The 14,498-nt window shown below is 38.8% G+C and overlaps 1 protein-coding gene across 4 annotated transcripts in view; it reads left to right on the top strand.

Moving 5' to 3' along the window:
- The window catches only part of LOC144196003 (PDZ and LIM domain protein 5-like), a 47,134-nt gene extending 33,071 nt beyond the window's left edge, over positions 1–14,063 (top strand). For all 4 annotated transcript variants that reach the window (XM_077715967.1, XM_077715966.1, XM_077715965.1 and 1 more), the window contains 6 exons: positions 3,275–3,351; positions 8,859–9,033; positions 9,116–9,296; positions 12,594–12,714; positions 12,877–12,992; positions 13,065–14,063. In XM_077715967.1, the coding sequence (XP_077572093.1) occupies positions 3,275–3,351; positions 8,859–9,033; positions 9,116–9,296; positions 12,594–12,714; positions 12,877–12,992; positions 13,065–13,154 (760 nt within the window). In that variant the 3' untranslated portion in view covers positions 13,155–14,063. The remainder of the gene's footprint in view (positions 1–3,274; positions 3,352–8,858; positions 9,034–9,115; positions 9,297–12,593; positions 12,715–12,876; positions 12,993–13,064) is intronic.
- Positions 14,064–14,498: the final 435 nt, after the last annotated feature.

The following is a 14,498-nucleotide window of genomic DNA, read 5'->3' as shown; positions in this document are numbered from 1 at the left end:
GTCTGTTAGGATGTGTATATATGTGCATGTGCTTGGTTGGATGTGGGAATCCATGATGGGACATAAGTATATGCCACAATAGTGCTTTAGGACACTTGGAGTGACTGAGGAAAAAAAAGATGACAATGAAAGAAATTAGATGTGGAGGTGATTTTAGGAGAGACGATGAAGTGGAGTGATTGTTTGAAGGACAACCCCTTTAAAAAGACCCTGGCTTTGTAAAATATTCCTCATGTTCATGTTTACTTGGTGTCGGCTTCTGATATTTGAAGTGGTGTTTAAAAATGATTTGATTATCTCTTATAGCTAATAAAATTGCTGCATATATTCCTTCTTCTTGTTCTGTCTTCTCTTTTTTTCCCTCTCTGCATTATATTGTTCTTGTCCTTAATATTGGACTTAATGTATTATAGACAACATGAATGATAACAAAAACTAAGAAGATGTTGAACCAATTTCAAAAGACCGTTTTTTCTTGATGATGGAAAAATACGAAAAAAGTCAAATGTTCACAGTTCTTCATAATGAACTATTCTAAAAGTATTATTATTAAATAGTATTATCATTAATAAGTATTATTATTAAATGGTATTATTATTAAATAGTATTATTATTAAATAGTATTATGATTAAATAGTATTATTATTAAATAGCATTATTATTAAATAGTATTATTATTAAATAGCATTATTATTAAATAGTATTATTATTAAATAGTATTATTATTAAATAGCATTATTATTCAATATTATTATTATTAAATAGTATTATTATTAAATAGTATTAATATTAAATAGTAAACATATTTTTCTCAAGGGTGGCCCGGTGATGGGGTGGTTAGCGCTTTGGCCTCACAGCTCTTGGGTCCTAGGTTCAAGTCCAGATTGGTCCACCTGTGTGAAGTTTGCATGTTCTCCCTGGGCCAAACACATGCATGGTAGGCTGGTTGGACAATCTAAATTGCCCCTAGGTATGTGTGAGAGTCAATGTTTTTTTTGTCTCCTCGTGCCCTGAGATTGGCTGGCCAACAATTTAGGGTGTCACCCGCCTGGTGCCAGAAGTTATAGGGATAGGCTCCAGCACCCCCTGCGGCCCTAGTGAGGATAAAGCAGTTCAGAAAATGAATGAATGTTTTAATTTATTCATATGAATAAAACTGAAAACATAAATGCTAACTCAATTTTATTAACAATTAAATAACTGCGCAATTAAAAAAAATGTGACTTTCAGTAGTATCATTGATTCATTCCCATCCTCTGAAAAAAACCCACCCAAAACAGGGTATGACAAAGCTAAAACATTTTAATTTGTTCTAGTTTACCACTTACTCACAAATACTTCCTCTTATTAATGCTTACAATTCTCCTTATAAGTGATAATAAATGGTAAAAATAGGATGTGGTACATACTGTGATCTTTCTTCACTTCGCAGCTTCAACTTTCTCGGCTTCACTACATCGCAGATTTCCTTTCTGAAAAAAAATGTAACAAATTAAAATAAATAAATCTAATCAAATAATTGCTGAAATTAAAAAAAAATAAAATGGAAATAAAAACAGCTCTGGCATTCTATTGCCTTAATCCTTAAATGCCAACCACCTCAGTTCAATTGGACTTGATATCTATGCTGTCAATGGCTGTGAATGAGTTAAAAATAGTGCAATAGTTTAAGTACAGTCTCAAATGGAATTGGGTATTTAATCTTTGGTCAGAGACATTTTAATCACAGCTGTAACATAAGATAAACAAGTTTAACAACTGGGAGGTTCTGGCAACAAATGGCAGCCATTGTGTTGATTGGTGGTGCTGCACTTCAAGCCAACGTCTGGCTTTTATTTGACCGTCCGGCAAATGGTCCATTAACGTTACTGCCCCTCACTTGTCCACACAGCAGATGGTCTTTCATTGAACATTGTCACATGCTCTCCATTCTTTAGTGGTGTACAGTTGTGTCTAGGAGCCAGCGAGTGGTCTCTGTAAGACCCTGCCAAAAGCTGCGTGGAGTGTGAAAATTTGTCTCCAGGGACATATGGAGACTGGCTTCTACTGACAAGTCAGTGGAAACACATTTGCTTCTCTGATATCAAAAGACTTGAAACAATTGAAGCAGCAATTTCTGTCTTCAAGCAATATTAAGATACTGGTTTATTTATTTAATTTTGAGATAATAAAGAGAAAAAAGGCCGGTGCGAGTAAAGTAAAATGAGTTTTAATATTATCAGATTAAAATTGTAAGATGAGAATTTTTTTGTAATGTTAAACTTGTCACAATACGAGAAAAAAGTCATAATCTAAGTCATATTCTTTTCTAATTTAAATACTAGGAATTACTATGACATTTAAAAAAGGAAAATAACCGTACTGTTTTTTACCCGTAATTAGTTAACCAACATTCATTTAAGTTTTTATAAATGTTTAAGTTTATTTGTATTGATTTAATTTCATTACCATTTTTACAAATGTATTTATTTTTCTAAATAATGTAAATTTGAATAATCATTTTCTCTGCAATTGACTGGCAACCAATGAGGGTGTCCCTTGCCGACTGCTCATATTTGGCTGGGATAGGCAGAAAGCGAATTCAATACAGTAGCTAACGGTGATAGCATTATGCTGACAAAACAGTGTTGATAAAATCACACACTTCATCCTTCCTCTTGCAATATTCTAGCTTGAGTCAACAAACTCATTCTGTGTCCAGATGGGCCACGAATGGATGCAAGCAGCAGAGCTTTCTTTGTTAATCAACCAATCAGTCCGGCCCAATGGCATAAACCTTAACCCCTAATTGTCCGGGATCGTGTAGAAAAGAGCGGGAGGGTAATTGTGCTTGATGAATGAAGGGTCAGTGAGCCTTATGAGATCCTGACGACAAAAGATGGTGAATTTACTTGAACCGAAGTTGATCATGTTTGGGTGGCTTTTTCAACTCCCACAAAAACATCATTCACTCTGATTAATTTTCAACTTGGACTTGAAAACTAATCGCCACTGGTGGTCCTAGTTTTTGACAAAACACTGACTTTTTTGCCACAGTAAAACAGTCATTCTGGTTGCAAAACACTCATTAGGGTATGTGTCACATTTATATTTCAAATTGCTGACCTGGCGGTAGTGATGCAATAATAATTAGGAAAAGTAATATTGCATGAGATGCCATTTAGTCCAGCTTCGAACAAAATACTATAGAAACAGCCTTACAACTTAGATGCATCACATATGAATATCGACTCCAATCCAATTGCATGTCAGTGATTTAATTTCCTTCTCACAGTGAAGAAGAGCCAGAGCCTACCAGCCACAATTCAGCTACTCTCAAGACCATGATCAAATCACCCCCAACAACCCACGGTAATTCTCTTTTTATGCATGTGTGTACAGTTTTCTGCTGTAAGACATAATTACTTTTGTCGTCAAAATTATATGAAACTTTCTATCGACATACGAGTGTTCCAACATATGTGAAATTTGAGATACAAGGCAAATTCCAAGCAATTGTATTGCCTTGCGATGCGAGAGAAATTTGAGATACGAGCAGACAAGATGGTTCCCGATGGGGCCATCAGGTATACGAAAGACTGCTTATGAGAGCAGCATCGCTCTGTTTTGGTCGCGTAAAGATGTCTACGAGTACCGGCCGTAGAGGTTGCCTTTTCTTCGTTAATCAGTGCAAAATTAAGGGAAAAACAATGGTCCAAATCCACTGCAATGAAGGGCTATGCATATTTTTTAAGCTGTGCAGTGCCATTCATAAGGAGATGGAGAGCCTTTGTTTAATATGGTGTTAGACAGGATAAGACAGAGTTAAGCAATTGGAGTAAGGTGCTAAAATTATAGTCTAACATCTTCAATGGTTAAAAGATAAACAGTTTGCGGGAGATAGTGTGAGCAAGTCGATAATTGCGAAAAAGCCTGCAGAATCTACATGGACTTAAAAGGAAAGCAAGCATCTTAAAAAGACAACAGTTAAACCCTTGAAAGGGAGTTGTGGCTGGTTTGATAATTAAAAAAAACTAATTGGGATTCAGTTCTGAGGCGTGGAGAAACAGGAAGTTCTCACTCAAAAGCCATGGTGGAATGCATTAACACCTTTGGCTCGGTTATAGCACTACAAAGTTACACCCATTTACGTGTGTATCGTGATCTAGGTTTGTTTAAGTTAAATTTAAAATGTGTTATTGGGTGTGTTGCCGTCTGTCTGTATTGTATAATTTCAGATTTTAGTATTGAAGATCATAACCACTAGATGGGTATTTGTTACTTTGTGAGAAGGTGGTGAATTAGAACAAATAAAAAAATGTATTTCCATTTTCGCATTTGTATTTAGTTCATTTTTTTTGGAAAATTTGATTTCAGATCTGAGTAAGTTGACATAAGAGCTCTATCCCAGAATGCATTAACCTCGTATCTCAAGGTATTATTGTATGAAGACCTGCTACTGCATTGTACATGTTGGCCAGCAAATGGTGCCCGTTTTGCACTGACTTGGTACATTTTGGGTTTTCATAAGCCATAGTGAAGGGAAGAGTGGTTAGCATGTCTCCTTCACAATTGTGAGATCGAAGGTTCCATCCCTGGCGGGTTCCAACTTTCCTTTGTGGAGTTTGCATATTCTCCCAGGTTCTGTGTGGGTTTCCTTCTACATCCTAAAAACATGCATAGTGGGTGGGCTGGAACAATCTACATTTCCCCTAGCCATGAGTGTGAGGGATTGTCCATCTACCTGTGCCCTGTAATTGGCCCACTCCCAAATCAGGGCTCCATGATAGTAAGCGGTACAGAAAAGTAATATGTCAAAGTAGTAACAGCAATTGGCCTCAAGATGTCACTATAATCACAAAAAAGTTAGCTAATTGACTCCCTCCTGCCATCCATGCGTGTGTAACGCATAGACAGTGAACACAATTCTTTCCAGTGTCAATAATAATTCATTCATCCGTTCATTTTCTGAACCACTTATCCTTACAGGGGTCGTGGGGATTGCTGGCACAAGGAGACCACCATTTAAGCTTACACTCATATCTCGGGGAGTGTTCCATCGATTTTGTTACTTCGGTGTGTGATATCGGCGTAAACCACTTTTTAAAAATCATAATAAATACATAACTGTCAGCGTATAAATTTTTCCAGTATTTTATGTTTTTTGATCATTTCAAATTATGTACAACACGTTTTACCCATTTTGGCTCTGATTCGGATTGTCTCGGTCACTGATAGCAGATGAAAACAGCGTCGTCTACTTTTAGGTCGCTGGTTCAAATCTGGCTTGAAGGACCAAATGATAGGTTCATAAATAATTATATATTAATATAATTATTAAAACACAGCAGGCAGACATTTGATTAAATTATTGACATTTAATTAAATAGGACAGTTGGTGAATATACTTATAAGTGAGAATACATCCAGACTTCCTCTCGGTCTCTGCATTATCATCCCGAACAGTAATTTCTCGGACGGCTTTTAAGCCATAAATCATAACAATTACAAGGTAATTGATTAATCGAACTGTGTAAGCAAAAACAACAACGACATAAATATTCCATAAAGAAGCGATGTAGGTGATTGATAGCCATCTGGTGGTATCAAGAGTTCTTCACGGCTCTTCATTGCAAACCCAGATCAACAGTCCTCGGAGCCCAGGACTGGGTGAGATGTCAGGTCAACAGTCCTTGGCACGAGGATTCTGTGACTTGTTACAACCCCGAGTTCTCTTCAGACAATTTAAAGAAGATTTCATACAAAAATGATTAAATGCACACATATAAAATATCATTACAGAATAAACCCAACAGTTAATATTGTCATATTTTAAGCATGATATGCACAAACGCATTCCCCTTTCACACAGCGCGCCAGCAAGCAGGGTACCCAGAGAGTCAAGCTATCAGTATCATACAGCAACATCTACAGAATTTTGAATTTGGTGCATACAAAAGGTGCACCGACTGGTTTGGCACTTTGGGGAAAATTTTAGACTTTTAAATGCACCCTATGTGAGTAAATACATATGTGCCGCATTGCATTTGTACAGTACATTGTTGCTTAATAAGTTAAATTGCCCTAGGTTGACAGGTATGTAATTATATGTTTGTTTTAAAACTCAGTTTTTGTATACTCACTTGTAAAGTACTTCTATCCTTGGTTCAGTCCGACACTGCTTAACTCTTGGACTGCCTTTAATGGCATTTGATGTCCAATAGTCACATATTGTTGGGGTTGGGGGTTGTCCTTGTGTGTTCTGTCTACCTAATTTGTATGTTTTGCCTGATGTGTCCCTTTTGGCTCTCCTTCCCTTGTGGGACCCAGGTGTATATGATTGTCATGAACTCCCGTCTGTGTATTTAAACTCCGTGTTTTTGGTACGTTTTGGGAGCATTATTGTTTTCTGTTTCCTGTGCGTAATAGTTGCATATTCGACGGCATGTCTCCCCTGTTTAGTTTGTATTTCCCTCCCATCCCTCTTGTTCTCTTGCTTCCTCCTTGCTGGGTTCTACTCCAGTCTGCAGCCGAAGGCAACTCATGACAGATTGAAGCTGGAGGGTTTATTCGTTCATTCACTACCTTCACGCTTCAAATGGATTGGATATTTACTAGAGAAAAACTCAACTAATTTCAATCATTAAAAGCCCTTTCACCACCCTTACTACTATTGCATCAGTGTACCCATGTATCTGTCAATCCATCATTCCGATCAAAGATAGTGCATTGATACTAAAATGAAGTCAACACTATCCTATTTCGCAGCCAATTTTTTAAAAGATTATTTTATCAATGTTCAAGCATCTACTAAATACTCTGGCTGTCAACGACAGGACTCAATGGCTAATATGTTTGAGTTGGGCCGGGCACAATGAGACGAACGAGTCACGCTCACATCTAGGGACAATTTAGAGCATGAATCCCAAAATTGTCCGTCAAGGGCTGCTGTGTGCTGGTTTTTGTTCTAACCGATCCAGAATAGACAGTTTAACCAATGACGTTTCTGCTAAAACAAGTACCACAGGACTTCAATCAAATGAATATACAGTGGTACCTCTACATACAGCCTACAGCCAAGTGTCTACTCTCAGTGAGCTTGAGCAACTGGAGTTTGTTTATGTGGTTTGGCATATGTGTGGAATGTTTCTTTTTACGACTCGTGTGGAATTTCTTAGTTTTGAGTTAGCTGGCCTTGCTGACACCTGCTGGGTATGCAACGCAAAAGGGCAAAAGTTAAACAACTCGCGCACTTGGAAGGAAGCTATCACACCAAAACACAATATGCATAGTTTCCTCCCTCAGGAAATTGGTATTCTGGAGACCTCAGGCTCAGTTTGAAATCCACTTCTTTAAAAGGATGGAAAACACGTTATCATGAAGAAATCATGTTTAATAAAAAAATATATATAAACACACACACACAAATGTTAATTTTTCATTCATTTAGACATTTAAAGTCACTCATGGTATGGTCAGGGTGAGATTGATTCCCATTCAGTAGGATTATGACTGTAGTTGTGAATGGTTGTCCGTCTCTACGTGTGCCCTAGAACTGACTGGCAAACAGTTTAGAGAGTATAGTCCGCCTTTTGCCCAAAGTCAGGAATGATGGGCCGCACTAACCCATGACTTTGAAAGGAATAAACAGTGTTGGGAATGATGGAACGGATCAGTTTCAATTTTATCAATGCTGGTACTATTTCAGCCAGTCAAATGTGAGTACCCCATATTTCTCATTTACTGTGTGTGTGTGTGTCTAAATGGACTATTCGAGTGTTTCAAACTTAAGGTCCAAGGACGCCACCCTATATATATAGACATACGTATTTTCACACCTATAAGATGCGCCACACCGCCTGAAAGTGCACCGACTCAGTTGTGGGTGTATTTTTTTTTGTTAACGCACACGTTAGCATGCATGCAAGCACATGTTTTAAAAAAGGCAACATGAGTAAAACCAAGTTTGATTTTGTTTTATTGACTTAATGTGTATTCACGAAAATATCAGTAAAAGTATTCAAACATCTACAAATCTTTCAAAGTCCTCATCTTCTGAATCCGACATATAGAGAACAGTCAAGTGTGCGAGTTCGCCAACAATTCTGGGTTCCATCTCATTGTAAGGGTCAGAGTTGTCGCCGTTGGGTTTAGTAATAGTGATTCCAGCTTTGACGAAAGCTCAAACTACAGTGCTCGCCAGCACTTTGACCCGGCATATACAATCCATTCAAAATTGTCACTTAAGTTCTGCTATGCTGCCTGCCGGTCTTTGTTTGGAAAGTTAAAATGGCTAAAACCACACGGAAGTCAATTGCTTTGTCACTCGTCTGGAATCTTCTGAATGGATTTATCGTAATGCTTGAAATACGCGGGAAGGATATTTTTAGGATGAACATCCGCTGGGTTGATCGCAATAAGTTTCATGTCGGCAAGAAATGAAACCACTCAGTCAAGCGGTCAGGGTCATACAAAATGTTGAATTTCAGTACATATAGGCGCACCGACTGATTCGGCGCCCCGTCCATTTCAGAGAATATGTTAGACTTTTGAGTGAGTCCTATAGGTGTTAAAACTTGCCTGACTTTGGTGCGCGCAGGCGCCGACTCGATTCCCGCTGGTGGCGGTATGGTTGTGAGGGCTTATGGTCGTTTGTCTGTGTGCCCTATGGCTGACTGGCGACCAGTCTCGGTTGTTTTGCTCTGCCTTTCGCCCGAAGTCAGCTGGGAAATCCCTGCAACCTTTATGAGGATGCGTGCTATGGAAGCTGAATATTTGTCTAGCATCGTTAATTGGAACAAATGAAATGTTTTAATAGGTTTTTTTCATGCTGTTTGAAGTCTTACACCCTCACTGAATTCCCGCCATCTTCCCCTCAGGAATCATCTCACAATTTTGCGTGAGGTCCAACGGGGGCACGGCTGTGTGTCCCACCCCTGTCCGCCCCGAGCCTGTTGCCCACCCTAATGACAATGACTCGTTGGTTCAAATGGCAGAGCACTACCCTGCCGGGACTCGAACGCCCATGTGCGCCCACTGCAATAATGTCATCAGGTAAAGAGAAAAAATTGAATTTCCTGTCACATTGCAGCCGTACTTTCTATAATTACCACAGAGCTTTCTAATTGTTGTTTAGGGGCCCATTTTTGGTTGCGATGGGGAAATCGTGGCATAAGGAAGAATTCAATTGCACCCAGTGCCGCACCTCCGTTGCTGATATCGGCTTCGTGGAAGAGCAAGGCTGCGTTTACTGCGAACACTGCTACGAAGAATTCCTTGCCCCCACATGTAGCCGCTGCCAGGCCAAGATACTCGGAGTGAGTATTGCTAATTCATTGGCTGCCATAGATAGATTGAATTTGATTGACTTGTTCAAATTCAGCCCATCGGATAAGTGCAGTGGTCTCAAACCGGTTCCACATAGGGCCGCAGTTGGTCCTGGTTTTTGTTCCAACCGATCCAATGCCGACATTTTAACCAATCAGGTGTCTTTAAAATAAGTAGCACCTGACTCCAATTAACTGATTGCACTTGCAAAAGGTATCCTTGTTGAGTTGGAATGAAAACCTGCACCCACTGCGGTCCTTTGAGGACCGGTTTGAGACCACTGGATAAGTGGTTAGCGTGGCGAACTCACAGTTCTGTGGTCCTGGATTCAAATCCAGGTCAGTCCACCTGTGTGGAGTTTGCATGTTCCCTCCCAAGCCTACGGGGGTTTCCTCCGGGTACTCCTCCCACCTTCCAAATACATGCATGGTAGGCTGGTTGGACACTCTAAAATGCCCCTACGTATGAGTGTGGGCGTGAATGGTTGTGGGTGGGCAAACTTTTTGGCCCGGGGGCCACATTGACTTTAAAAATTTGACAGACAAGATACGATAAATATAAACACACAACTTTAACAGTACATATGAAACAAACTGAAAAAAGGACTAAAGTATTAACATACTCATCACTCATCATTAAAGTAAAAAGCATAAAGTGCAAAGTAAAGTAAAAAGGAATGTATTAAGAAATATTAAAATGTAATTTAAAAAGATAGAAGGGCTGTAAAACACGAAAAACAAATAAGAGTGGACAGAGCTACTGCCATTGGCTTCCGCGTGATGGCGACATCTTGGGGTAAAAAAATATATATATAAATTGGACAACGTCACGACTATAAGGCGCACCCCATTATAAGGCGCACTGTCAATGAATGACGCATTTAAATTTTTTCCCATATATAAGGCGCACCGCATTGTAAGGCGCACCGCTCCGTGTTACACTGGTCTACTGCACTGCATTAAACATGTCTACAGTAGAGGTTGGGGTTATGTTATGCATCCACTAGAATAACTAGATGGTGCTGCGTTCTAGGGAATGTCAACAAAACACTCAGATAGGTCAGCCAAACTTTTTTTATAGACTACAAATCATATTTCATCCTAACTCAATTCACTCTGAACTCCGAAGTTAAAGTATTAGTATTTTTGTGACAGCGAATGAGGCATCCAACACGCGCGTCTCCGTCTCACCTAAGTCGTCATTAATCGTGTCAGTAATTTCTGCCTTCTTGAAAGGTCGGGCCACAGTTGAGACTTCCACTGGGTATGACGGTGAACATATAATTAATGTGGTAGATCGAGCTCAACAGAAATAAAACGCTGTTTTATATATCTCAGCATTCACCGCACATTGGAAATACAGTCGGGGGCTGCTTGCCTTAGTTGCGAGAGTTGTTGCGGCTCAATATTGATCCATATATAATATATTTATATATATATATATATATATATATAGTACACAGTCTAGCTCTTAATGCTCTGTTGCCTATTATTGATTACAATAGACGTCCAACTCATTTAAACTGGGAGGATTGACTTTGAATGAATGTTTGAGTGTAATTTATGGTGCTCGATTTCCAATTCATTTTAAATGGTAGGGGACAATAAAGGAATTCAAGTAATGATTTCATTGACACTATTCAACATTTTTGTCGCATAGAAAAGGTTGATTCCATTATTAAGCAGTGACATCGTTTCTTGTCGGGAGCTATTCGATAACCTATTGGAATACAAAATATCACGTTAAAGTTTTTGATTCTGTCACGCGTGTGATTCATGTTTTGTGTTTCGATTGGTTTGGTTTTATTTCCACTACTTTCATAACCATGAATCGATTCGGGGTATTGTTACTCTCCTTGTAATCACTAGTTGTAGTTGGGCCCCCTTGTCTGTTCAGCTGTAAAATCCATGAGGCCGCAGGTGTAGGTTTGAAGCTAAGAAGCTCAGATATGTGAGTTCTACTGAGAGTTCACCAATGTTCACCGTTCACGTGTTCTAAAGCTCTTGAGGGCCTCCCAAAGCCTCCATTTCTCACACATCTCCAAGCGGCTTAGGACGTCTTATTAACCTGTTTTCTCACCCTTTCGCTCCTAAGCCCCTCCATTTTAGTGTGACCCTGCAGCTTTTTCATTGATTCCTGATCCCAGTGGTGTTCTCACACTTTTCAGAATGGGGAATGTCTATTTTTAAGACGAGTCATGAGCCCGTAGAAAAAGCAGGAAAAAGTTGGGGAGTTATGTTGGTTTTAATCGTACACGTGTGATGTTATTCATTGTGGGGGGGGGGGGGGGGGGGGGGGTCGTTGTGCGATTAACATTACCTTCACTTAATAAAAATAGTAATACGGTGGATTACGAGTAGAGTTTTCAATAGTAGATTTTCAGCCATTGGTTCTGGGAATGCATTGTATCCCCTATCGGTTTAACGCAATCTGTATGCAAGGGTACATTTTGTCAGTTTTTCTTTTTCCTGATTTAACTCTTTTGGTATATTATAAAGATGGAAATTTGGAGTTTAAGATGGGCGACACAGGATGTGTAGTATATATATATACATATATATATATATATATATATATATATATATATATATATATATATATATATATATATATATATATATATATATATATATATATATATATATATATATATATATATATATATATATATATATATATATATATATATATATATATATATATATATATATATATATATATATATATATATATATATATATATATATATATATATATATATCATATATACATATACTACACATCCTGTGTCGCCCATCGATTCATTGTTCTTGTTCATTTCATTCACCGTTTTATATATTATATTATAAAGATGGAAATTTTCAGTTTAAGACGGGCGACACAGGATGTGTAGTCCAAAACATTAATTCATTCATTTTCCTCAACGCTTTTCCTCACAAGGGTTGTGGGGGGTGCCGGAGCTAATCCCAGCCATCTTTAGGCACCAGGCGGGGACACCCTTAAGTGGTACTGGGTACTCCGGTTTCCTCCCACATTCCAAAAACATACATGGTAGGCTTAATTGGACACTCTAAATTGCCCCTAGGTATGGGTGTGAGTGTGCATGGTGGTCCGTGTCCTTATGCCCTGTCCTTATTGACCACCAATTCAGGGTGTCCCCCGGCTATAGCCCGGAGTCAGCTGGGATAGGCTCCAGCACCCCCTGCAACCCTAATGCGGATGAATCTGTTCAGAAAATGAGATGACATGAGATGAGATCACCTAAACGGGCCATTGCGATTTTTCAGGAAATGATCAATGCTCTGAAGCAGACTTGGCACGTCTACTGTTTCCTGTGCGCCTCCTGTCAGCAGCCCATCCGAAATAACACTTTCCACCTGGAGGATGGAGAACCTTATTGTGAACGAGGTAAGCCAGAAACAGAAGTGAAGTCAAATGGGTGAATACAGTCACCTGTGCCATTGACAGAGAGAGATCGTTTGATCACTGCCAACCCTTCCCTGTCCAAACGGACTGGACATCCATCTTGATCAGTGGAAGGAATTACTTCAACTTCATTGTCTTTTCCAGATTTTTACAGTTTGTTTGGCACCAGTTGCCATGGTTGCGAGTTTCCCATTGAAGCGGGAGACAAGTTTCTGGAGGCCTTGGGATACACGTGGCATGACAACTGCTTTGTCTGCGGTGTAAGTCTCCAATTATCAGCTATATTTGATCTAAAAAAATATTTATTTTCCTGCCTTTTTTTGCATCCCTAGGTGTGCTCCACCAGCCTGGAGGGCCAGGCCTTCTTTGCCAAGAAAGACAAACCTCTCTGCAAGAAACATTCACAAACATTTAAAATATAACTTTCTTTGGAAGATTTCTTTTAAAAAATGTTATGGGGAAAGAGTAAAAAGCTTCATTTTGTTGGTCTTTTTTTTCTTTTACTTGAAACACAAATCGTAGTAATAGTTAGGCAGACATTTTTAATAAATATAGTAGTATTACAATTTACAAATCTGCACACATATTTGATGTATCATTTCCATTCTGCTGTTTCAATTTAAAAATGTCAAAAAATGCATTTAAAAAAGGATTTGTGGAGATAACCATTGGAAATATGCATGCATGAAATACTATATTAAAGGCTACATCAGGGGGGTCCAACACGTGGCTCTTGAGCCGCATGCGGCTTCTGGCCAAAATAAATCTGGCTCTTTGCTTAATACAATATTTCTTATATACTTTGGCTTTCTTGTTTCTCTTATTTTGATTCTCTCTTAAAGTACACTCAAATTTATCGCAGCCCATTAAGAATAAATAATAAATAATATTTAAGAAATAGCTTGGCAGATTGTATTTTTTTATGCTGCTTCTGACGTAAAAGACCGCCAATCATCTCCGAGGGTGTGGCTCTTTCTCACAGTTTACAATTTTTGCTCTTTTGTCTAAATTGTTCGCCACCCCTGGTCTAAATATTACCTTTTTATTTGAGTTATTTTGATTTTTCAGTTTACACTTCATTACCACAAACTGGAAAATATTGCTTTTATTTACTATGAATATTCCTTCTAAAGTATATATTTTAAAATAAACTGGGGATTTTTTTATTTAAATAATAAAGTCACTTTACTTCAACAAAAAATGTTTAAAAAAATGACGACCCATAAAGGAACTACTGTATACTGCTTTTGAAAACCTATTTAGCCATCTATTTTGACATATGTAAGTTGTCACAGAAATCTTTTTTTTTTTATGTGTGTACAATGTGAAAGTGGTAGAAAAGATTGAAATACAATTTGACAATAAAGTTAACCTTGGCCACCTCTTGGTGTAGTGACTTTGGTGCGGGCAGGCATAGACTCCATTCCCGCTGGTGGCGGTATGATTGTGAGCATGGATGGTTGTTTGTCTTTGTCCGCCCTATGGCTGACTGGCGACCAGTCTAGGGTCTAGTCCAGACATAGGCAAACTACGGCCCGCGGGCCACATATGGCCCGGTAGCCTTTTTAATCCGGCCCGCCGACGTTGTTCAAATGTTTTCTTTTCCAAGTTGGCGCCGTCACGCGGAAGCCAGTGGCAGTAGCTCTGTCCACTTTGTAAATTACATTTTAATATTTCTTGAAAAACTTGTACATACACACGACTGGGGGCGGGGCGAGCACGTCGGCTGAATGTTCTTCGGCTAGATAGTCGGTCGGCCAAATAGT

The sequence above is a fragment of the Stigmatopora nigra genome, chromosome 4, assembly GCF_051989575.1.
Source record: "Stigmatopora nigra isolate UIUO_SnigA chromosome 4, RoL_Snig_1.1, whole genome shotgun sequence".
Lineage (NCBI taxonomy): Eukaryota > Metazoa > Chordata > Actinopteri > Syngnathiformes > Syngnathidae > Stigmatopora > Stigmatopora nigra.
This window is presented reverse-complemented; position numbering and strand designations above follow the sequence as displayed.